This window comes from Giraffa tippelskirchi, chromosome 6 (genome assembly GCF_054371585.1).
Source record: "Giraffa tippelskirchi isolate mGirTip1 chromosome 6, T2T-mGirTip1v1.2.pri, whole genome shotgun sequence".
Classification (NCBI taxonomy): Eukaryota; Metazoa; Chordata; class Mammalia; order Artiodactyla; family Giraffidae; genus Giraffa; species Giraffa tippelskirchi.
This window is the reverse complement of record NC_137280.1, coordinates 146656530-146682412: the sequence shown is the minus strand read 5'-3', so window position 1 is coordinate 146682412 and position 25883 is coordinate 146656530. Positions and strand designations below refer to the sequence as shown.

The 25883-nt window shown below is 39.5% G+C and overlaps 1 protein-coding gene, 1 long non-coding RNA gene and 1 pseudogene across 4 annotated transcripts in view; 1 reads left to right on the top strand and 2 right to left on the bottom strand.

Annotated features, from left to right (window-relative positions):
• Window positions 1-238: 238 nt before the first annotated feature.
• Window positions 239-7566, bottom strand: CCNG1 (cyclin G1). 3 transcript variants are annotated; one of them, XM_081504632.1, is made up of 7 exons: window positions 7268-7566; window positions 5851-6164; window positions 3670-3923; window positions 3035-3113; window positions 2856-2954; window positions 2444-2638; window positions 239-1478 (listed from the first exon to the last, which is right to left on the bottom strand). In XM_081504632.1, the coding sequence occupies exons 2-6, from the start codon at window positions 6112-6114 to the stop codon at window positions 2447-2449; spliced, it is 888 nt and encodes a 295-aa protein (XP_081360758.1). In that variant the 5' UTR covers window positions 6115-6164; window positions 7268-7566; the 3' UTR covers window positions 239-1478; window positions 2444-2446. The 3 variants fall into 3 exon arrangements, with proteins under 3 accessions (XP_081360758.1, XP_081360757.1, XP_081360759.1); XM_081504631.1 differs by having other exon boundaries at window positions 5851-6114; window positions 7360-7566; XM_081504633.1 differs by having other exon boundaries at window positions 3035-3110; window positions 5851-6114; window positions 7360-7566.
• Window positions 7567-7808: 242 nt separating this feature from the next.
• Window positions 7809-25883, top strand: part of LOC145511424 (uncharacterized) — a 138938-nt gene continuing 120863 nt past the window's right edge. Inside the window, exons 1-2 of the long non-coding RNA XR_014057841.1 lie at window positions 7809-7887; window positions 21246-21335. This is a non-coding gene — a long non-coding RNA (uncharacterized LOC145511424). The remainder of the gene's footprint in view (window positions 7888-21245; window positions 21336-25883) is intronic.
• On the bottom strand, window positions 17126-17216 carry LOC145511827 (small nucleolar RNA SNORA42/SNORA80 family; annotated as a pseudogene).

The window sequence follows — 25883 nt, the reverse complement described above, 5'->3', positions numbered from 1 at the left end:
GGATTTCGTAGGCAAGAATACTAGAGTGGGTTGCCATTTCCTTCTCTAGGGGATATTCCCAGACCAGGGATCAAACCCATGTCTCCTGCATTGGCAGAAAGATTCTTCACCAGTTAGCCACCAGGGAAGCCCACCATGCATCTTGGAGACAGCTTTTTATTGTGGTGCTATTATCACACTGCCAAAGTAGTTAATTACATTAGAAGAGAAATGAACAGAAAACCACCTGGTAAAGGAATGCATTTCAGTAACTTTATTGAAAGGTATATCCCTTAGTACCAAAACATAATGGGAGTTGGTTAGGTTACCTCTGGCAACTCAAAATTAACACTGATGTATTCAAAATATTGAAATTCATCAGTATTTTGGGAAAACTGTAAAGTTATCCATAAAACATGGTTTACCAAAGTATAAGATACACTGTGGTTCTTTGGTTCATTGTCTAATGCCTCTATAACCACAAAATGATGTCAAAATTGGGTACAGCCATCCTGGATGGATTCAGGCTACACATTGCATTGACTAACTCTCTGCAACACTTTAACCCCATAGATCTCCAAACACTACACCTCAGTAACCTTGTAATTATGAAGATGCCTACTTACCTTTCTTAATACGTCCTTTTGGCACACAGTAGGGGCAATTAATGTAAGTACATTCTCTTCCTTTTAAGCAAAACTCTAAGTTAGAACCAACTTTTATAAAAACAGTCCTCAGTAAAAACCGATGGAGTGTTAAATCAAAAAGTTTTCAGAGTGATGCTAATTTGAGTTACTAGTACAGTAAAAACTAATTTTCTTGATGGGACTAGACTGAGGCAGTAAATTTTGTATAAAACTTTTAAAACCATGGATATAAACATCACCTGTTTTCTAGAAAAATATTAAAGATAACAACATGCCAAAATTAAGAGGTTGGTAGTTTTGCTTTACATAAATGCCCTCAATTTAAAGGTGATTTCTATGTAGCAGTAAGGTCCACATCTCTGGGTTAATAATTACTTGCATCATAGGTGCCAAGAAACTAACTATTCTCACTGCCTAGAATAGTGACCCTTATTGTGCCTTAAAAAGTGCATTTGTGAAATGGTGGTTTTGATGTAAACCTCATAATTTAAAGTTTAAATTTAAGTAGGTTACCCTTTTTAAACACCACCTAAATACAATATATTGACCCAATATAGAAACTTGGATCAATGTTAGAAATGAAGATTCACAGTTTACCTTTCCAGGCTTGTCATTTGCATTTCACATTTATACTGTTACTTTGATTTGTATGTTTCATAGGTGAATTCAAATTTGAGTAATTCCACTATAGGGTAATGTTAATTAGGCAGTTTTCCCAAATCTGAGAACACCAATGCTAATCTAGTTGTGATGTTTTGAGGCTTCACAGCTTAAATCCGTTATAATATTATGGAATCCATAGCTCAGGATTGTGGAGAAAGGCTTCAGAAGTATTTTGTTGCTGTAATCATCCTATTTAACAAACAAAAAAATCAAGTTATCAGAAGTCTGCCAAACACAAATTATATTACCTGTTAAAATATCTAAGATTCATAATCCTGTCTTATGTAGATGTGTTCTATGTTCACATTGCGTTTTGAGTAGGAAGAAAGTGAAATCACCACCATGAGTTAAACTTAGACGGTAAGAAAGTCTATCATATATTCCTGAGGAGGTTTACATTTTTTATATATGTACATACTTTCCACGGTTCAACTCTTACAGCAATGATACATAACTACAGTGCTGAGACACCCTGGCCGTTTCCAGAGACCCAGTGTAGAGACCACCTGTCCTAACTTATTTTTCTTTAAGTATAACACTCAGTTCATACTGATTTTCGTAATAAGCTAATAGTCTCAAATGAGTTCAATGTACGGTTCAAAATTTTGGTCCTGTTCCTTTACTCAGGCTTGTGTAACTTTAAATGAATTAAAGCTTGAGTCTACATATAGCAAAATGATGTGCAATTAAAAAAAAAATACTGTTTTAGTGCTACTTTTAAAGTTTACATTATTAAGGAGGATGTGGCTTTGTAAGCTGATAATTTAATGAAATGGATAACATATATATCAAAGTTTAGATAATTCGTTACTCTTGGGATGTTGTATTGATACCTTGAATGTAGTGTGCTCAGTCACTAATTTGGATCAAACTCTTTGTGACTCCATGGACTGTAGCCCACCAGGCTCCTATGTCCATGGGATTTTCCTGGTAAGAAGACTGGGGTGGATTGCCATTTCCTCCTCCATGAATGTAGTAAATGCCCTCAAATATTAGCTGACTAGATCAGTGAAGTAATTTTCCCCTTGGCTATTCCAACTCCATTTTGTTTATTCTGAAAATAATTCAGATTTATATTCTTGAATTATGGAAGAAAATTATATAGCATTAGAAAATTTTCTCTAATTTGGAGGATAACTATGAACCAAATTTACCAATTAAGGGACCATTTCGGGAATTGTTGGAAGGTGGGTTATTCTGTAGTAACTATGCCTCAGTTGCCGTGCAGTACGTCCAGAAACAATCCATTTCAACTTCTGAACATTTGGTTTGGCACACTTGTTCGATGAATATTCGGTTAAACACTTGGATACAAGCTCTTGCCAGAAAGTCAAATCTCTGCCACTGATCTGTACGTAAATTAAAAAAAATATATGTTAACAGTCCTATAGTTTCATTATAGTAATAATTACAATCTCATTAACATGTCTTTGCTTGTCAAAAAAATTTAAGGGTAAGTTACTTAAGTTTAAAGCAAACACATGACATCTCACTTTACTTTAGGAACAAGTGGTTTCGTTTTATTTTACAGCTGTGAATAGGATTTAGGCTATGACCTTGACATACCTTGGAATGCTTCTGAAGACGTTCTACTCCTTCTGTTAACTCTATATACTTCTGTGCTTGGATCTCCAATGCAATGATAGACAATGCCAACACAGACGGCTAAAAGAGATAAATTTTAAAGTAAATGTTGAAGGTGAAAATAGGTATATAAACAGATTTAATCTTTATAAAATATTTACCTTTGCTTTAGAAAATATGATCCTGCAGTAGCATGCCTTCAGTTGGGCTTCTAGTCTTTCAAAATTAAGGCTACTCCTCCTTTAAAGAGAAAATGAAATTTTATGTAGGTAATTTTACATCGAGTCAAAAGAAATTTTTAGAAAAATAATGAAGTCAATTTTAAAGCAAAGTTTATGCACACTTATCACAGAAAAATGAATTATTTGAAGAAGTTTCCTTCCTTCAGAGACATTAACTTCTTAAGGATACCACAGATGAATTTGAAATAATTTGGGCCAAAAAAGAAAAAGAAAACTACCAAGGTTTCTTTCCATTTTAACAAATCTGTTTTTGAATTGAAAGTTTCTTTTTCCATAAATTCGTGTTAGATGCTTACCTACTAGGTTCTGTAAGTTAACTAGTCTATAAATGGAAAATGTAATGTTAAAAAATTTACCATCTGAAGAATTCAAAGACTCCAAGAAGCTACTTTTGACTGAATGTCTCCTCACTTCTGCTGGAGAGTGAAGTGAAACTCAAGGGGCTTAGCAGTCATTTTACTTGACTGAAATTCTCCAAGGATACTGATTTTCTGTAACATTCAGACCATATTCCGGTTTCTACATCTGCTTTGTTGAAAACAAAGCTCACATACCTTTCATGTGGCACATTCTCTTGAAGGAGTGAATAATAGAGCTGTAGAAACTGAAAGGCAGTAGTAGCTTTGACTTTCCAACACACCTTCTCCAATACAATCTTCTCCATTCTCATCAGGTCTGAAACCGTAAACCTGTACTGGCTTATTCGGATCAAGTCAGTTGCCAATGGGACATTCCTTTCCTCTTCTGTTGATTTTACAGCCAAATAGAAGCAGCTTAGTCCAACACACCCAAGATGTTTGGGCTGTACCTAAAAAGACAATAAGTCCATCTCAACCTTATTTCAATTAAAAAAAACCATAAAGTATAATCTAGAACTCAGACCTATCACTTTGAAAAATGTATTTGTGAGGTGAATTTCTCAGTGGCGAAGGACTTAGCAAGATCCACTGATGTCTCAACTGTAGCCTGTTAACCATATGCACCCACTTGGAACCAATTTTTGAGTAAATGGAGTAAGTTTCAGTGTAATGTTTGGCTTTAGCAGGAAACAATTCTTACCGCTTTTGGTTTGTTTAAATCACTGAAGAACTATAAGCAGTAAGTTACTTGGTCAAAGACCTACATGAGGATTGAAATACCTTACAGCTTATACACAAAATTTCTTTTCAGAATGTTGTGTTTTTCCAGGCTGTTTTCTCTGTAGCAATACTTGTGAAATGTTTTTAAATACTGTGGCACATACTGTTTACTCTACCTGTAAAGCTCTATTCACTACCAATCTTTTAAATTTATACATCATTTTCTGAATGTCTACAATCAAAATTCTATCCAGTTTGTTAAAAAAAATTTTTTTTGGCTATGCTGGGTCTTCCTTGCTGTGCGGGCTGTCTCTAGTTGTGGAGAATGGGGCCTGTTCTTCATTGTGGTGTGTGGGCTTCTCATTGTGGTGGCTTCGCTTGTTGCAGTGCATGGGATCCAAGTGGATCCAGGTGTGCGGGCTTCAGTAGTTGCGGCTTCTGGGGTCTAGACCACAGGCTCAGTAACTCTGGCACATGAGCTTAGTTGCTTAGCCACTTGTGAGATTTTACCAGACCAGGGGTTGAACCCAAATCTCCTGCACTGGCAAGCAGATATTTTACCACTAAGCCACCAGGGAAGCCCTCTATTCACTTTAAGTTTCAGTTCAACTGAAGCTTTAAAAAGCCTTTACCAGTATTTGGGCTCTCCTCTTCTTAGAACCCCTTCAGCAATATATTTATATCTCTTTTGAAGTATAATGTAATTCTTTTCTTATTATTCCTTGTACTAATGATAGTTATAAGTGCAAACATTACTCCCACTAAGATTATAATATACTTAAGAAACAGATGCATGTCATTCACCTGTGCCACATTTAGAATTAAAGGTAGTGCCTACACATGGTGTCTAAAAGAGTTGTTTAATTAGGCTGTTGAACAAGTTTCTTGAACCATTCAACAAACATTGAGTTCTTTCTGTATATGTTGCATTCTGTTAGGTACTTTGAAATAAAACATGAGTTTCATTTTAAGTGTCACATTATCTACCAACAACCATGGACACAGAGAAGTCAGATGTATTTTTAATAATTAAACTCTGAAAGCTACACAGATGTCCTGCTTATCCAATACAAAGTAACAACTGTGTATCTGCTCCTTCAGAAGATACTCTACTATATGCATACTTAGGCTGGAAATGCCAAGCACAGGCATGACTTAGGTAAATGTAAGGCTAAACCAGTTGGAACTTTATTTATATATGAACAAAGATCAAGAAATTTACTCTACTGACCAGGTGGTGGACAGCATTGACAAAAAGAAAAAAAAAAAAAACAAACTATTTTATAACCCACAATCTAGCATTCTGCCTTTAACACATTTCTTTAAAGACAATAAATGAAAATACCCAAACTATCAAACAAGACTTTTAAAAACAACAACCAACTCTCCTACTGGGAGGCTTTGCAATGATTTGATATTAGACTATTATTCAATGTCAGAAGTTAAGTCTAATAGCTGATGCATTACTCTTGATTAAAAGGAAGAATATTCATCAACGCTACAGTACACAGAATTACCACAACATTTTGGTTACTTGCTGAAAACAAACAAAAAAAAGGTCAAGTTATGAATACCAGCCCAAAGCTGGGAATATCATCTCCAAAACACATTGAACAAAATCATGAAATACTCAGGGTAATGTAGCTTTAAACGTACCTTCATTTTAGACAGGAATCTGTCCAGTAAATTCACAGCTAGAGAAAATGTCTCCGTGTCAAAGCCAAAGAACTGAGTTAGACTAAGAAGATCTTTCACTTCAAAGTCCCTCAGTCTTGCAGTCATTCTAAGGCCATTATCATGTGCAGATTCAATTAGTCTCAAGCCGCAGACCTTTGGCTGACATCTCAACTCCTGTTCCAACAGGGCATTCAGCTGGTGTAGCAGTTTCTGAGAGTCAGTTGTTGTCAGTACCTCTATCATCTATATATAGAACAAAGCCCAGAAAAGAGTGAGGAACAGCCCTTCCTGTCCTGCCAGGTGCCTTATAACATAAGCCTCCCCTCTCGCAATGCTATTAGTGAATCTCAGTCATTGCCAAGGGCCATCTGTTTTTCTCCCCCCTCCCCAAGCAGTTGATTACATCCATCCTAAATTGTGACTTCTAGAGGGCTTTTTTAAAGAAAAAAAAAAAAAAATGCTAATCTTCATGCCCAAACTTTGAAATTAGATGGTAGTATGTATTCTGCCGCTTAGTAATAATGTGAACTATTCAAGTTAGTCAATTTTTCTTAGTTCTCAGTTCCTAATCTGTTAATAGGTTATTACCCATTTCATAGACTTCTGTGAAATAAAGGTCAAGAATCTGCTTGCTATGCAGGGGGAACGAGTTCGATCCCTGGGTTGGGAAGATCCTGTGGAGAAGGGAATGGCTACCCACCCCAGTTTTCTTTCCTGGAGAATTCCATGAACACCCGAGCCTGACGGGCGACAGTCCATAGGGTCGCAAAGAATTGGACACGACTGAGTGACTAACACTTTCAGTTTCAGGTACACAGGTATATAGCACATACAATAGGTGCCTAATAAACACCTGGACAATATCAATGAGCTTATTTATAGTCTGTAAAACGAGGCAATATCTGCCTCTTTAAATGGCTGTTAAGATTAAACAAGATGACTCAACTGAAGAGTTCAGCGTAGTGCTTGGCACTCAGTGCTCAGCAACTGTTAACTTTTATTGATGTTACGAAAGGAAACTCAGGTGTTAACAACACACGCAGTGGGGACAGGAGGCTAATCCATCCTGCAAGAGGAACCTGGGAGTTTCATTAATTTAAGACTATACTGAACGCCTACTATGCCGCAGGCACAGGATACACAGACAGTCCCTCCCCCCAACAACCGAAAGGCAGGAAGCAGAGCATCTTCAGGGTTGAGCGGCGGAAGAGGTGGACAGATGTGGAATCACAAACTTCACGGATCCAGCTCTTTCGCCCCCGGGCTGGTGCCTGGGACCACGCCAACTTGACATTAAGACGCCTCGGGAGGTCTGATCTGGCCCCGCCCCTCCAGGCTCGGACTAGCCTGAACTTGTTGCTCGGTTTAGAGTTAACCGAGGAAAAGGGCGCGAGACGAACCCTCCACCCCGGCTCCTTACCCGCACCCCGCGCCTCCAACCCTGCTCCGTACCTGTACCCTGCAGTCAACCCCGAAATCCCAGCTCACCTTGATCGCGACTGCAGCTCCTCAGCGGTAACCACCCTCCCCGGGCCTGCTCTCACCTCACCCCACGATATTAGATCCGAGAGGCCTACGAGGCGAGAGGACTCGCGGGCAAGAGGGGACAGGCCCGGGGAGGGGGAGCCGTGTTGGGTGGAGGGCTCTGCAGCGCCGCCGAGACGACACTGCCCTTCTCTGGGTCAGTTCGGCGCCGAAGGGGCCGCGCCTGGCCGTCCTTGTAATATATTGGAGGGCGGGGCTTTCTCGCTGCGATGGGAGGGGGAAGTGGGAAGCATTTCCCCGCTAATTGGTGTAAGTCTTTTGATGGATGGCTCCCGCTGTCCAAAGAGGGCTGGTCCGTAGAGGGAAGATGTCCGGCCAATCAGCATACGTTTTTCATTATCCACCCGAAGTAAAATTCTCCGCCCCCTGAGACTACCCCCCTGCCTCTAAGCGTCTCTCATTGGAGGATTTCCCCAAGTGTCCTCGATGAAGAGGGGGAGTTAAACGCTGCGTTCACTAACCCAGGCCCGGGTAAGGCTTCTGCTGGCAGAAGGATTGGCCAGAATATCGTTCCAGAATGTACTGGGAGTTTTCATTCTGTTCCGTTTAGTAGAGTGGTTCTGTTGTTTTTCTACAACCACAGTGGCTAGTTCTAACAAAAAAGTGAAGCCCCTATTTTTCATTACAGAGGGAGAGTTGGGTTTTCTGTGGTGCGGTTTATGAAGTTTCTAGAAGTTTCCCCATGTGCGCTTTGGAAATCACTGGTTTCTTGCCTTATTTTGCTTTTTGTAAAATTTAATCAAAGAGTGGAGTTGGCATGAGACAGGGGCTCGGGGCCGGGGCGGTGGGATGGCCCGGAGGGATGAGATGGGGAGGGAGGTGGGTGGGGGGTCCGGGAGGGGGAACACATGTGGACCCATGGCTGATTCATGTCAATGTATGGCAAAAACTATTACAATACTGTAAAGTAATTAGCCCCCAACTAAAATAATAAATTTATAAAAAAAAAAAAAAAAAAAGTGGAATTGGGCTACGTAGATTCTTGGTCTTCCTCCAATTTGCTGAGTTTGAATTGTGAACAAATTAGAAAAGTTGGTAGTTCTTTAGTGGCTTAAAATGAAAGGTATGTGGGAATAAGTAGACCAGAATGATTGCAGTGATTAAAAATCTGAGTCCACAGATCCCGTGTGTGAAGCGATATTATTCTCTTTATATACTGGCCATGAACTTAATCTCTTGCTTGTGAGCCTCTGCCGGGTAAATGGGGAAATAACTAGCTTGAAGCGTTCCTGAACTCCTTCCCTCCTTCTTTCCCTATTCTCACAAATGCGAAGGGTCTGCATGAAAAAGGGGTTGAGGATTGGAGAAGGAGGAGTTGGTTATCATTTCTCACAGGCTGTACGTACTTTGGTGTCTCTGTTCTCATGGACTCTTCCTGGTTAGTAGCTACCTGGGCTTTGAAAAAAATGAGAATCTGGAAGGACATCTCTGTTGTTTGCCCTGCCAGGTGCTTCCCTGAGGCAAATGATAGGCAAATGAGGCAAAGCCAAGCCCTGAAACGGGGCAGGGGGTGGGGTGGTGGTGCACAGTTGTGAGGAGAAAAGTGTAGGGAAAACCGGGGAGAAAAAGTTAATGCCTCAAAAATATTATCTCTAAAGCGTCACGGGTCAGTTTGTCAAAGCTCCGCGTTTCAAATGAGGAGGGGTTCTTGGTCCTCCTTGAAAAATAAACTCATGTAATGAGTATAAATGGGCAATTTAAAACATTTTAAAAATACTTTTTACAGTAATGCGTGAGTTTACAAATGTACATATTTCTCCTTTAGTAACAAAGGAACAAATTAGTAACCAAATTAGGAACATAGGTATATACATGTGCACTCTTTCACTATTTATTGAAGATGTATTGTGTGCCAGTGGAGGATGGGATATACTAGTTCCTGTCCTTGTGGAACCTGTAGTTTTGTGGACAATATAAACCGATTTGATTTGAAGTCACAGACTACTAACTAGGTGTTAGACTTTTAGCAACTTTTTAATCACATTGAGTTTCCATTGTCGTTTCTTAAATGCACTTTATTCATAGTGTTATCAGGAGGATTAAATAATAAAAAGTACATAAAGAGGTAGGCATTGTGCCCAGAGCACAGTAAGTACTTAATAAACAGTATCCTTTATTGCTAACATTTCTTTTGAAATGTTTTTCTTAAAGATGTATTTAATTCTGTTTTATCTATTTTAGACTTAGTCCTCTAGAATCAGAGTGTTAGAATTGTTTGTTATTGTTGATGTTTAGTTGCTAAGTCATGTTTGACTCTTTGCAACCCGTGGACTGTAGCCCACCAGGATCCTCTGTCCATGAGATTCTCTAGGCAAGAATACTGGAGTGGGTTGCCATTTTCTTTTCCAGTAGAACTGTTTGCTGCTGCTGCTGCTGCTGCTGCTGCTGCTACTAAGTCGCTTCAGTCATGTCCGACTCTGTGCGACTCCATAGACTCCATAGACGGCAGCCCACCAGGCTCCACCGTCCCTGGGATTCTCCAGGCAAGAACACTGGAGTGGGTTGCCATTTCGTTCTCCAATGCATGAGAGTGAAAAGTGAAAGTGAAGTCGCTCCTCAGTCGTGTCCGACTCTTCGAGACCCCATGGACTGCAGCCTAGCAGGCTCCTCTGTCCATGGGATTTTCCAGGCAAGAGTACTGGAGTGGGTTGCCATGGCCTTCTCTGAGTAGAACTGTTTACTTAACACTAACGAAAGTATCTAAAGTGCATGTATTAATTTCTATGCCTTTTATACTTAAAATTTTCACAGCAGCCTTAGGTAATATATCACGGTTTATGTAATAAAAATGTTTCTCTTACATTATGATCTTATTATTACTTTTTATTAAAACCTGAAATTCCCTGTATGACAAAAACTGTTTCAGTAGTACTGAAGAAGCATTGATTAAATAGAAATCAAATCAACTGAACATTTTTTACCTTTTCTCCTAACCTCTCACCTCCACCGTCATTTTTATTCCATAATATTGGAATATAGACTGTCATTTAAATAACTTAAAAGTCCTAATTAGCAAAATGTACAAATGTAAGACAGTTATGTACTACCATAAAAGAAAACAAAATGAGCCTTTTGTTAACTGTGATTTTATTTTTAAAGACTTGTAGGTTGAGTGATGAGTCTATCAGGAATCTTTCCAAGGACTGACTTCCAGGCTATTTTGTAGGCTCAGTGATATATTCAGCTGTCAGTTTCATACTTTCTTCTCCATCAACAGTTAAGTGCAGCAAGAACCGAAGCTCAGAATAATGGCCTTAAGGCTGGGCAAGAATCCAATACAGTAAGAGGAGGATTTACTCATATTCTCTACATTGCAGACTGTTGAAGTGCCTTGAGCAGCAAAAAATTATAACAAGCAGGCAAACATTGATGGTTTGTCAAATGCTGCCCTAGCTATGGGAACTTCCTCCTTGGTTCTGTCTCTGTCCTGGAGACTGGAGGAATCTTTGCACCTCTCCTTCTGCTGAGGCTCTCTGACAAATGTCCAGAACTTTGGAATGTAGGCTTGTGCAACTGCGATGAGGGCCAAAAAAATGAAGATCAAAGGATTACAGCTGAATTGTCTTCCCCTCTACTTCTTGATCGCAGCCATGAAATTAAAAGATGCTTACTCCTTGGAAGGAAGGTTATGACCAACCTAGATAGCATATTTAAAAGCAGAGACATTACTTTGCCAACAAAGGTCCGTCTAGTCAAGGCTATGGTTTTTCCAGTGGTCATGTATGGATGTGAGAGTTGGACAGTGAAGAAAGCTGAGCGCTGAAGAATGGATGCTTTTGAACTGTGGTGTTGGAGAAGACTCTTGAGAGTCCCTTGGACTGCAAGGAGATCCAACCAGTCCATCCTAAAGGAGATCAGTCCTGGGTGTTCATTGGAAGAACTGATGTTGAAGCTGAAACCACAATACTTTGGCCACCTCATGCGAAGAGTTGACTCATTGGAAAAGACCCTAATGCTGGGAAGGATTGGGGGCAGGAGGAGAAGGGGACGACAGAGGATGAGATGGTTGGATGGCATCACCGACTCGATGGACATGAGTTTGGGTGGACTCTGGGAGTTGGTGATGGACAGGGAGGCCTGGCATGCTGTGATTCATGGGTCGCAAATAGTTGGACACGACTGAGCAACTGAACTGAACTGAACTACTTCTTGATCCTTCCTGAGACTACTTATTACAGCCCCCTGCACGTATCCAACTGTTCTCTGGTGCATCTGCTCTGTCTTAGAAGAGAACTTGCTAGGTCGTGGCTTCATGCAGTCTTCGTTGATCTCTGGGATAGTTTGGGGCTGAGAAATTGTGTATAGTTTGGGTGGTGATGGGAAGGCAGGGAAAAGGATACATAGAAATCAGATTATTATCATTTGTAAAATAGAGTGGAAACCTGCCATATAGCTCAGGAAGCTCAACTTGGTACCCTGTGGTGACCAAGAGGGGTAGGATGGAGAGGGGAGTCAGAGGGAGGTCCAAAGGAGAGGGGATATATGTATACATATGGCTGATTCACTTTGTGTGTGTGTGTGCTCAGTCATGTCTGACTTGATGTGACCCTATGGACTGGAGCCCTCCAGGCTCATCTGCCTATGGGATTCTCCAGGCAAGAATACTGGAGTAGGATGCCATGCCCTCCTCCAAGGGATCTTCGTGACCCAGGAATTGAACCTGAGTCTCTTATGTCTCCTGCATTGACAGGCAGGTTCTTTACCACTAGTGCCACCTGGGAAGCGATTCACTTTGTAGTAGTGCAGAAACTCCCACAACATTGTAAAGTGATTATATATGCCAATAAAAACAAAATAAAATACAGGATACCCAGTTAAATTTATATATATATTATATAAAATTCTATACAATATAAATTTTATATAATATATAAATAAAATTATATATTTATTATATAAAAGCATACAATATATAAAATTATATATATTTATATATACAATTATATATATATATAAAATAAAACAGACTTGTAATTTCAGTTATATCTTGCCCTTCAGAGATTCTAGCTACCTCAGATAAAGTCACCCTTTCAATTAATTGAGATATTCACTGGAAAAATAAACTTTGTCAAGTAACCACTGCTATATAAAGGTACCTGGAGACATTGGATGGAGATCTTCCACTTGCTTGCATTTAGTCTAATGGCCATAGACTCTGTTGAGTACAGGGCACAAAGCAAAGAAAAGATGAGCCAATAATCAAGAGTTTATATTTGTTATGTATTTCCCACGTGCTAAACTTAAACACACATGACCTTATTTAGTCCTCTAACAACTGTGATATTATCTTGAGAAATGAGGAATATCTTGTATATCTCCTAGACGCTAAATATGCTTAACTGTTTTACTGTTTACTAAATGTACTTAACAGGGCTTCCCAGGTGGTGCAGTGGTGAAGAATCTGCCTGCCAATACAGGAGACCCAAGAGATGCAGATTCAATCCCTGGGTCGGGAAGATCCCCGGGAGTAGGAAATGGAAACCCACCCCAGTGTTTGGCAACCTACTCCAGTATTCTTGCCAGGAAAATTCCATGGACAGAGGAGTCTGGCGGGCTACAGTCCATAAGGTCACAAAAAGTCGCACTCGATTGAGCTACTGAATGCGTTCACGTGCACGCGTGCGCACACACACACACACAAATATACTTAACAAAAAGCTTGAATTTTGATTTTACATTATTTAGAAAAAGCTGTAACATTGTAAACTGACTACTCAACTTCAATACTCATTAACATTTTGCCCATGTTGTCCTTTTACTTTCTGTTTGTCCAGCATTCAATGCATATTTATTGAGGACTTTCTAGATGCCAGACCATTGTGTTTTGTAGGCTCAGATTAAAAATGTTAATGATTTTGGGCAATAGGATGTGTTGAATGTTGCTCTCTGTGAAGATAGTGGTTGGAAGGATTAGCTGGGTAATTCTCCAGGGGCCATCTGTTTTTTTTTTGAAGGTGTCTCTGGGGTCTGCTGCTTTGGTAGGAGAAGGAGGGATTGGGGATGGATAATCAGTTCCCTTCCTTATTCAGATCTCTGTCTATGTTGCTAACCTTCCTTACAAAATCATGTACATGCACACGCACACACCCCTTGACAAAAAATTTTGACAGAGTTGAGATTTGGGAAAAGAATACTTTCTTTTTTTATTGGAGTATAATTGCTTTACAATGTTGCGTTAGTCTCTGCTATACAAAGAACTGAAACAGCTATATGTATACATATATCCCCTTTCTCTTGGACCTCCCTCTCACCCCACTACCATCTCACCGCTCACAGAGCATGGAGCTGGGCACTGAGCTGAGTTCCTTCTACTATAGCAGGTTCCCACTAGCTATCTGTTTTACACATGTGTGTGCGTGCTCAGTCATGTCTGACTCTTTGTTACCCCATGGACTGTGGCCCACCAGGCTCCTCTGTCCATAAGATTTTCTAGGCAAGAGTACTGGAGTGGGTTGCCATTTCCTCCTCCAGGGAATCTTCACAACCCAGGGATCAAACCCAACTCTCCTGAGTCTCCTGCATTGGTAGATGGATTCTTACACTGAGCCACCTTGGAAATCCCTGTTTTACACATGATAGTATATATATGTCAATCCTACTTTTCCAGTTCATCCCACCCTCCCATTCCCCCCACCCCTGTCCACATGTCGTTTCTCTACCTCTTTGTTTCTATTCCTGCCCTCCAAATGTTTTATCTGTACCATTTTTTTAGATTCCACATTTATATGTTAATATACAATATTTGTTTTTCTCTTTCTGACTTACTCCACTCTGTATGACAGGTTCTAGGTCTATACACATCTCTGTAGATGACCCAATTTTATTCCTTTTTATGGCTGAGTAGTATTCCACTGTATGTATGTACTATTCCATGTATGTACCACATTTTCTTTATTCATTCATCTGTCGATGGACATTTAGATTGTGTCCATGTCCTGGCTATTGTAAATAGTGCTGCAATGAACTTTGGGGTCCATGTGTTTTTCTACATTATGATTTTCTCAGGGTATATGCCCAGTAGTGGGGTTGTTAGTTCTAGTTTTAGTTTTTTAAGGACCCTCCATACTGGCTCCATAGATACATATCTCCATAGAGTCCATATCAATTTACATTCCCTCCAGTAGTGCAAGAGTGTTCCCTTTTCTCCACACCTTCTCCAGCATTTGTAGTTTGTAGATTTTTTGATGATGGCCATTCTGACCAGAGTGAGGTGATACCTTATTGTAGTTTTTATTTGCATTTCTCTAATAATTAGAGAATCTTTTCATTTGCCTTTTGGCCATCTGTATGTTTTCTTTGGAGAAATTTTCTAATCTAGCTTTATTGTTCCTGCACATTGTACTAGGATAATGGACCTCATAGGTCAGAACTTTTGTTCTCTAGATTGGCCTTAATTGCTTGGAGTCACCCACTTTCCTCATTTCTTTAGCCTTTTAACTCTTTAACTTTTGATCTGAGTTTTGATTTAGCCAAGTTAAGAGGTTGGTGCAAAGGACATTGCAGACAAAAGCAACAGTATGTGCAAAGGCACAGAGGAAAGAGACTAAGATTTCTGTAAATGAAATATAGATTACTCTGGCTAAAGCATGGAGGGTGTTTGGGGGGTGTCTAGCAATAAGATGGGGAATGAAGCATTTGCTCATCCTAAAGGACCAGGTAGTCATATATACCATTATTGGAATTGTGGACTTTATAGGCTTCTAGGAACCAACCATGGAATTTAAAGAGAATACCACATTGGATTTGTGCTTTAGAATGACCATTTGGCACGAGTGCGAAAACTGGAAAGAGGGAGCCAAGAGTAGAGTTAGGAAGAACAATTAGGAGCCATGGCCTTAACCTAGGAAGAAATCGGAAGACTCAACTGAGGCAGTGAGGGTGGGAATGGAAAGGGGATGGATTCAAGGGACCTTAGAAGGTTGAGCTGATGGATTGTGGTGATTGATTAGATTTGATTGGTTAGGGAATCAGGATGAAGGAGTCAAGAATAATGTTCACATTTCTGGTTCAGGCAAAAGTTGAATGGAGAAGTCTATTTATGTGCTAAGATCAGAAAATACAGGAAAAGAGACCAAGTTTGTGGGGGAAGACGTTGAGGTAGTGATGCCTGAGGAAATTCCAGGTGGAGATGTCCAAAGGCATCCAGAGGAACACTGGTGCTACAGATAACTTTGAGGCTCCTTAGACTATGGGGGGTGGCGGTGACTGACTCACGGAAGTAGAGCAGTTAGGGACCATCGGAGATGGTGAGAGAAGCCTAGAGAGGGGTCTAGGGAACAGGAGTCTGTGATGGGATCTAGAAGGAAAAGACTTGCTGCAGGATGCAAGGGGAAGCATCTCAAGAAGAGAGTGAACACCAGGGTCTGATGCTATACTGAACAACCGAGAGAGAAAACAAAATCGATGAATGTGTAGCCCACTCTGGCAAGCAACTTGAACAAGGATAGAGGCCCTGGAGAGAGAGTGGATATGGAGTTGAGAGAGAGATTTTGTTTTTCAAAGATGAACTAAACTTGCACATGTTTATACAGTAACAGGAAAGAGCCAGCAGAGAAAAAGAAGGCTCTGACTGCTGGAACAATCTAAGTCCTCATATGACACTAGCCAATTTGCATTTAGTCAGCTGTATTGTTATGGAAGCTTCTAGCCAAATACTCACAGACTACAATGGAAGCAAACCACACAAAGAGGCAGAAATTCTATGTGTGTAGCATGCCTAAAATTTTCTAAATAGATGTTAAGAAATATTACTACATGCTTGATAAATGTTTGTTTACTATGGCTATTTTATATTCAGCATTTTCAGTTTCAAATTATCCAAAGCATTCCTCTTGATTTAAAATATTCTGACTTGTCAGTTTTAGGAACTTTATATCAGCGTTGAAGTAAGAGTAATAAATAAAAACATGCATTTTATGTACCCATGTGTGGTTAAAATATGATAGAACAAGGCATCTATTTGCTCAAGCTTTAAATATCTAGCTTTTGTTGGAAGTCAGTCATACATAGATTGAACTTAAATAGAATAAAAGCTTTAGGCACATTATGGAAGTTTCTATTTTTAATGGAAATATACATATATTTACATCAAACAACCATGAATGTTCATGAACATGGACATACATGGATGTGATAACTAATACTGCCAAACATCCTTGATAAAAAGTTTTCTATAACACATTTCCTGTCAATCTTGGCCTTTAAAAGAATTTTTAATAACTAAAGGCAGTGGTTTGGTTGAGACATCAAGTGACAGACAATAGTCTGAGTCTCATTTTTTCCCATCTCCCAACTTCAATACTTTCATATTTTAATTGGAAAAATGGTAACAGTACTACATATGAGGTTTAATTAATTGAAACGATACTCAGAAATAGCATATGTAAGAACTCAATAAATGTTAGATATTATTATTTGCAGAAATAAGTAACCTTCTGTGAGATAAATAAATTACAACCCACGGTACCACTGACGTCAATGACTAAGTATATTTAAACTATCAAGGTCTTTGCTCTTTTTTATTTACAATAATAAAATAGTCTTCCAGTTGTTTTCACTTTAAAGTAGCAATACATCTCCTAGTATGCCAGATATATGACCTCATAAACTGGGAGCGGTTGCTTAACACAAATCAACTAACCGACATAAACCAATATTATACATTTTCCTTTTTTTTTTTTTTTTTTTCTTTTTTTTTTTTTTCCTTTTCCACTGTGCAACCCACTTCAGTGCCTGCAGCCTACTGGCAGAGGCCAGGCAATGGTTCCGGGCCGGGTTTGCTCTGGCATGGGACACTATACATTTTCCTTTAGTCTGTCTTCTGTGAAGCATTTTCTATAAGTGGACTTTCCCTTACATATAAACGTGTATGGTGATTCCCATCAAGAGATAGTAATTCAGTTCAGTCTCTCAGTCATGTCCAACTCTTTGCAACCACATGGAGTGCAGCACGCCAGGCCTCCCTTTCCATCACCAACTCCCAAAGTTGACTCAAACTCATGTCCACTGAGTAGGTGATGCCATCCTACCATCTCATCCTCTGTCGTTCCCTTCTCCTCCAGCCTTCAATCTTTCCCAGCATCAGGGTCTTTTCAAATGAGTCAGTTCTTCGCATCAGGTGGCCAAAGTATTGGAATTTCAGCTTCAATATCAGTCCTTCCAATGAATATTCAGGACTGATCTCCTTTAGGATGGACTGATTGGATCTCCTTGCAGTCCAAGGGACTCTCAAGAGTCTTCTCCAACACCACAGTTCAAAAGCATCAATTCTTCAGCACTCAGCTTTCTTTATAGTCCAACTCTCACATCCATACATGACTATCGGAAAAACCGTAGCCTTGACTAGATGGACCTTTGTTGGCAAAATAATGTCTCTGCTTTTTAATATGCTGTCTAGGTTGGTCATAACTTTTCTTCCAAGGAAGAAATTTTTAGCAAACTCCATAGTTTACAAGGGGCTTCCCTAGTAGCTCAACAGGTAAAGGATCAGCCTGCAATGCAGGAGTCTCCAGTTCAATTCCTGGGTCAGGAAGATCCCCTGGAGAAGGGATAGGCTACCCACTCCAGTATTCTTGGGTTTCCCTTTAGTTCAGCTGGTAAAGAATCAGCCTGTAATGCAGGAGACCCCAGTTCGATTCCTGGGTTGGGAAGATCTGCTGGAGAAGGGAAAGGCTACCCACTCTGGTATTCTGGCCTAGAGAATTCCATGGACACAAGGTTTTCATATTTATTTTCTCAAGCTCCCTAAAGTCCTTGCCAGATTTTCGGGACAGAGATTGTGTGTTAGTTTGCTAGAGCCACCATCACAAAATAGTAATACCACAGACTGGGTGCTTTAAACAACAGCAATTCATTTTCTCACAGTTCTGGAGGCTGAAGTCCAAGATCCACATGACAGCAGGTTCGGGTTCTTCTAAGGCCTTGCTTTGGCTTGCACGTGGCCACTTCCTTGCTGTGTCCTCACGTGGACTTTGTGCTCTCATCTTTCTGGTGTCTCTTCCTCTTCTTCTAAGGACAACAGTCATATTAACGTTTTAGGGACACACTTTTATGGCTTCATTTAACTTCAAGTAGGAAATGGCAACCCACTGCCATGTTCTTGCCTGGAAAATTCCATGGACAGAAGAGCCTGGTGGGCTGCAGTCCATGGGGTTCACTGAGCAACTGAATACAAATCTCTTTAAAGGCCCAATTTCCAAATATAGTCACATATGAAATTGAGGGAGGTACAATTCAGTCCATAACAGATTGTGATTCATATTTTCTTGAGGGGAGCTGTAAGGCCAAAGGGGTTAAATGATTTTAGTTAGGGTCACTTGGCAGGACTCCTCATCCTCCTATTTTTCCCCATTGAATGTCCCACATTCTCTTCTGGAATTATTTCTCCACAAATGCTTTCTTGATGGCATGTGTTTATAAAGATGATTTTTGGGTCAGGAACTGAATAACGGTATTTTATCCACAGTTGAACTCTAAGCTCAGAATTTCATTGCTTAATTATAAACTTCTCTTTATTCAACTAAACTGTCTGTCTTAGAGTTCACTACTGTTAAATTTTAGGTGGTCATTTCACAATAGATTTTGAACCAGCTTGAGAAATTAAGGGCTAGCTTACTTAAATACTCCCTAGCATACACACCCCTTAACAATAAGGACTTGAAAAAGAAAGAACCTATTATGAAACTGCTGGTAAGGAATGTGATGTTAAGAACCTCTCTTGGGCTGTGAATTAATAATTGTTGTGGTTCCAAATTTTCAGTTTTTTAAAACGGGAATGAATAGGGACATCTTGTGAGTATTGATACAAATGAAATGTCCTCTGTGGAACACAGAGTCTGAGTTCTTCTAGCCTCTCCCACCCTACACTCCATTAGGAGCAGCCTGTTTTGATTCCTCTCTCTCCTACAAGGCTCAAAAAATTCATAGCATGTTGGGTAACAGAATTTGTTAATATTTGAGAACTCAAAACATCTTTCTGATCAGACATTTTATTACACTTACGCATTCACATTTATTCTTGATTCATTGTATATTGAAAAAAAAGATGTTTTGTACAGACTTATCTCTGATTCATTGTACATTTCAAACAGAAGGTGTTTTCATAGCCGGTATGACCATGCTTGATCTTAGCTAAAAGACTGAGAAGTGATAGAGCCAGTATGACTAAAATCCCCTTTCTTCCAAGAAGAGGCCATCATAACAATATTCTGCACAACGATGCCCACACACAAGGCACATCTGCTTTCTTTTTCCTACCTCCAATTTGAGATAATAATCGCTGCTGCTGCTAAGTCACTTCAGTCGTGTCCAACTCTGTGTGACCCCATAGACGGCAGCCCACCAGGTTCCCCCGTCCCTGGGATTCTCCAGGCAAGAACACTGGAGTGGGTTGCCATTTCCTTCTCCAGTGCATGAGAGTGAAAAGTGAAAGTGAAGTCGCTCAGTCGTGTCCGACTCTTATCGACCCCATGGACTGCAGCCTACCTGGCTCCTCCATCCATGGGATTCTCCAGGCAAGAGTACTGGAGTGGGGTGCCATGACCTTCTCTGGAGATAATAAGAGGAATTTAATGAATCTATAGACATAAGTGGACTTCCCAGGAGGTGCTAGTGGGTAAAGAACATGCCTGCCAATGCAGGACATATAAGAGATGCAGGTTTGATCCCTGGATCAGGAAGATCCCCTGGAGGAGGGCATGGCAACCCACTCCATTATTCTTGCTTGGAGAATCCCATGGATAGAGGAGCCTGGCAGGCGATGGTCCATGGGGTCGCAAATAGTCAGACCTGCCTGAAGTGACTGAGCACACACGCATTCACACGCGTCGTAGCTCTATATTAACATTTTGAGTAACTGCCAGACTGTTTTCTAAAGTAGATGCACCACTGTACATTCCTACCAGCAATGTATAAGGGTTCCCATTCTTCCACATTCTCATCAACACCTGTTATTATCTGTTTTTTTGATGATTGCCATCCTAGTGGGTATGGGCTTGGTATTTAATAATTTTGGTTTCCATTTGCCTAATGGTATAACAACAACACAATAATTAATGATATAGAGCATCTTTTCATGTGCTTTTTGGTCATTTAATATGTTCTTTGGAAAATGTTCAAATTCTTTGCCCAGCTTTTAAAATAGTGGTAATATATACATTAGATAAAGTTTACCATTTTAACCATTTTAAGTGTACAGTTCAGTGGCATTAAGTACATTCATACTGCTGTGCAACTATCACCACCTAACTCCCTGAATCCTCTTCCCCACTTCTTGGCAACCACCAGACTGCTTTTTGCCTCTAAATTTGACTATTCTAAGTATTTCAGGTAAATTGAATCATACAGTATTTGTCTCTTTGTGACTGGTATATTTCACTTGGTATAATGTCCTCAACAGAGAAGGCAATGGCACCCCCCTCCAGTACTCTTGCCTGGGAAATCCCATGGATGGAGGAGTCTGGTAGGCTGCAGTCCATGGGGTCGCTGAGAGTTGGACACGACTGAGCAACTTTACTTTCACTTTTCACTTTCATACATTGGAGAAGGAAATGGCAACCCACTCCAGTGTCTTGCCTGGAGAATCCCAGGGACGGTGGAGCCTGGTGAGCTGCTATTTATGGGGTCGCACAGAGTTGGACACGACTGAAGTGACTTAGCAGCAGCAGCAGCAGCAATGTCCTCTAAGATCAATCATGTTGTAGCATGTGTCAGAATTTCTTTCCTTTTTAAGAGTAAATAGTATTCCATTGTATGTATGTACTATATTTGTTTATTCATTTATACATCAGTAGACATTTAAGTTGTTTCCATCTTTTGACTTTTATGAATAGTGCTACTATGAAGATTGCTGTAGAAATATTTTTTGAGACTCTGCTTTCAAGTCTTTTGGGTATTCTGAAGTGGGACTGCTGGATCATATGGTAAGTCTATTTTTAATTTTTGAGGAAACATCATACTTTTTTGTATAATGGTTGCACTATTTTATACTCCCACCAGTAGCACACAATAGTTCTAATTTCTCCATATCCTTGCCACACTTGATAGTTTTTTTTTTGTCTTTTTCTTCTTTTTTTTTTCATTGTTTTTGATAAGAGCCATCCTAATTGATAATGAAGTGGTGTTTTTGTGGTCTCGACTTGCATTTCCCTAATGATTAGTGATGTTAAGCATCTTTTCATATTCTTTTTCATTGTTTTTAAAATTCAACTGATGTTTATTAGGCATCTTCCAAGACCTAAGTCTGAGTGTACAGAAACAAAGTACATCATAATCTTGGACCTCAAGAAACTCGTCTTAGTAGAGTATGCTACTGGGATACTAGTAGGGCTTAAGACATTTTTGGATTTAGGTTGGCTCTAGTTGTGTGACCTTGGGAACATTATTAACTTATCTTAACATCCGTTCTTTCTTCTCTATAAAAGTAATAACATCCTTTTCACAGGGATGTTTTGACTTTTTATGTTGTGATTGACCATTAATATATTTTCTTTGGAGAAATATCTATTCAAGTCATTTGTCCATTTTTTTATATCAGATTTTTGTTGTTGCTGTTGCTGAGTTGTAGGTGTTTTTTATATATTCTGGAAATTAACCCCTTGTCATATATATGATTTGCAAGTTTTTTTCTCCCCTTCCATGGATTGCCTTTTCACTTGATACAGTCCAACTTTTACTTTTTTACTTTGTTGCTTGCACTTTTGGTTTCATATCCAAGAAATTATTGCTAAATTCAATGTCAAGAATTCCCTCTGTGTTTTCTTCTAAGAGTTTTACAGTTTTAGCCTACCCAAACATAAGCAGAAAAATCTTGCCTTAGATTCAGTATCTGTCTTCTTCCTTATTCTCTCCATGTTGTAATCCCTCATGATTTTTATATCTACTACAAAATGACTAGCTAATCTGAAAAGTTAACCTGTACCAGTATTAATGTGTTACTCCTGTTTCTTATCTATGGGCGCTTGAAAAGCTCTTGAAGCTAAGGACGTAAAATAATGTTGTCATTTGCTTACTAGCAAATCTATACTCTCGAGTGGGTTGGAGGTTGGTAGATGGAATCCTCTGCAGGGTCGCTCACTCACTCACTTACATTTGTGGCCTTAATGCCGTGTGGGACATCAGGTTTGGCTGTGGTCAGAATGCTTACATGTGACCTTTTCTTGTGGCTACTGGGCTTTCTCACAGCACAGAGGCTGGATTCCAAGGGTGATGATTTAGAGACAGAGACAGAGAGCGGGCAGAAGCTCTGTTGTCTTGTCTCAACTAGTTTTAGAAGTCACGCTACATTCCTTCTGCTGTTTTGCGGTGGGGTCTGTGTGCATGCATGTGCTTAGTTGAGTCCAACTCTGTGCAACCCATAGAGTATAACCCACCAGGCTCCTCTGCCCATGGGATTCTCCAGGCAAGAATACGTGCCCTTCTCCAGGAGATCTTCCCAATCCAGGGATAGAACTCCAGTTTCCTGCATTGCAGGTGAATTCTTTACCTTCTGAGTCACCAGGGAAGCCCCTTTGTATTGGTAGTCTAGCCCAATTCAAGGACAGGGAAAATAGGTTCCTCTTCTTAATGGAGAGCTGCCAAGTTCTGGAAAAGCATGTAAAATGAGAAATAGGGTTGTGGTTGTTTTTGAATTATATAATCTCTGTACTTCTCTGTGGTAATATACAAATTTTAAAGAGGCAACATCAAAATCTAAAGAAATGATTGTCCAAGTGGTAATTTCAGGCAGAGTTCTGAAAGGGAACCATGAAGTTTTCTAAGGCTTAAATGAGCCAAGTTTTCATGATAAGTATTGCAAAGTAGAATCTATTTTTGCAGACTCACTAATCTTAGGGTTTGAATGAGATGGTCTAATAAGTTTTTTTAATCATTCTACTTAAACTTGTACAGAAATATTGCTATCCAAAATGATCTGGATGTTATCACTGTGGGTTCTTTTTTAAAACTTCGAAACCACCAAATTTTAAAATTAGAAAAGGTTAGACAGTTTGGAAGATGAATGTTGAACAAAGTAATATGTCAAAGAAAGTCAGAAAAAGATAATTGATTTGAAGTTCATTTAGAACTCTATAGAGAAAAGTGACTGTATTGCCAGAATATGGTCAGTGCTTTTATTTATGCTCTTTTTGAACTTACAGTGATTTACATTTGTGTAACCAGATCTGATTATTCCCATGGTCAATATGAGCCTTTTGAGAAAGTTACTCATAACTGGGGGTGGGGTGGGTGGTGTGGAAACTACTCCAAATTTTATTGTTTGTTACTTTGTTAAACAGAAAGTTCTATAATTAGATATATTTGATATTTTTATTTGAACTTCAGTGCAATTACTGGTACCAAATGCTGACCCTCCCAGGAATCAAGCATTAAGTGAATATTGAGTTGCTGCAGTTAGTTATCACTTTGATTTGAGAAGAAAGACACTGTTACTTCATTCTCTTAGTCACGTGATGTTACTGGTGGTGTTTCTCCTTATTTACCCTCCTGAATTGTGGGTTAAAGGTTAAGGAAACCCGAATGTTATCAGTTAACCAGAATGTTTTCATAACTCTCGTTTATCATTCCCTGGACAACAGAACCTTTATTTCATATGTAAGCTCAAGACTGTTGTGGTAGGTACAAGGAGTTCTTGTTAAACAAGTGCTTATTAAATGTTACCCCACAGTTGCAGTTGTGGATGGTAATATGAACATACTCACTAAATGAGCTAAACTCATGAAATTAGTCTCATCTTAAAGATTCTTTCACTCATTAGCACTTGTGTCTAGTAGCTCACCCATCAGGTCAGTGTCTTTGTCAAGCAGAATATATAATGTATATGGGACACGAACAGATTACAAAATGAAATTGCAGATCTTGTGAAAAGGATGATGGCAGGATAGATGATTCAGAATGGAATGATTTGAATATCAAAGGATAAGGAGAGGCCCTTGGGAAAATTGATGAAGCTCTGTAATGTTTTGCAAAAACTCTGAAAATTGACTATGAAAGAAAGACTGGTTTATGACTCTCAGACAACTTTATCAAAAGAATTATGCCGAAAATAAAATAAAGTCTACCCTTAATTCATTTTTTGTTTGTTGTGTTAGAATTTAATTGTAATTATAAACTCATTCTTTAATGTGACATAAAATTATTTCATAATCTTTGGTTTCTCATCTCATGATGAAAGTCCTTATAAAAATTTCTCATTGCTTAATATGAAATGATATTCTCCTTTTAAGTAGATATAATTTTCTTGTTATTAATTATCTGCAGATAATGAGGACATCCTAAAATCAATGCTCTTCCTCTTGGTAGTTTCCTAAAAACCTGGATATTAATACAGTAATTCTCCCTCCAAGACTAGAACCCCCTGGGTTGACATTCCCCTCTTAAAATGTTGGAGACTTACAGCAACGGCTGTAATGTTAGCATTTGCCATGACTGCACCTAGCAGTGCGCCCTCTGTCTGCTAGCTGAGGAAACCGAGCTCTTCTTCCTGTTCCCTGTAACTGCTCTAGTAACAGCCATTCTCGGTTCCCTGGCTTGCATATTCAGTCTCGTTTAAACGTAAATTCCTTTGTCTGAAATGTCTCCCACCCTCTTATCTCCACATTCTCAATTCTTTTGGCTTTTTAAGATAGTTTTCAAACACACCTTCTTTGGTGAAGTGAAGTGAAAGTCACTCAGTCATGTCGACCCTTAGCGACACCATGGACTGTAGCCTGCCAGGTCCCTCTCTCCATGGAATTTTCCAGGCCAGAATACTGGAGTGGGTTGCCATGCCCTTCTCCAGGGGATCTTCCCAACCCAGGGATCGAACCTAGGTGTCTTGCATTGCAGGCAGATTCTTTACCATCTGAGCCACCAGGTGAAGATATTGCCAATTCCTCAATTCCCCAAAGAAAAACAACTTTTTCTAAGTTTTTTTTTTTTTTTTAACATCATTTGTCTCCTTCATTTGGCAGTTATCACCTTCTGTCTTCTTAGTACTAGTGCTAACAGCTAATTTCCTATCTATCGATGTGACTCAAATCCCTGCCCCATTTCTTCCTATCCCTTGCATCTGTTCATTAAAGATAAAAGCCCTGAACATTTTCAGTACTTTTTTCTTGCATTTACGTCCATACTTTTTTTTTTGTAAGTGGAGGGCAAGGATCCTCATCTGGGGGTGATTTCACCCTCTAGGGGACATTTGCCTACATCTGGAGACGTTCATGACTGTCACTGCTGGGGAAGATCTATGCCTTTTACTGGCTAGAGTCCAGGAATGCTGCTAAACATCCTATAAAGTACAAGACAGATCCCACAACAAAGAATTATAGGGTCCGAAATGTCAGTAATGTCAAAGTGATTGGATATAATCGCCTTTGCTATATTAGTGATAGGACAACTGGGAGATATATTCACAAAAGTATTTGAAAAACTATTATCTATAGAACTTCTTGGGTAGCATTCATTCTCTCCACCAAGGGATCTTCTAACAGCCT

Bases quoted from the DNA above. Each gene is read 5' to 3' on its own strand.
- CCNG1 (XM_081504632.1), bottom strand. From the start codon at position 6,114: ATGATAGAGGTACTGACAACAACTGACTCTCAGAAACTGCTACACCAG. The intron at 3,924-5,850 runs GTACGTTTAAAG...TTGTCTTTTTAG, and splicing joins GATTCCTGTCTAAAATGAAG to GTACAGCCCAAACATCTTGG. The intron at 2,639-2,855 runs GTATGTCAAGGT...ATTTACGTACAG, and splicing joins GTCTTCAGAAGCATTCCAAG to ATCAGTGGCAGAGATTTGAC.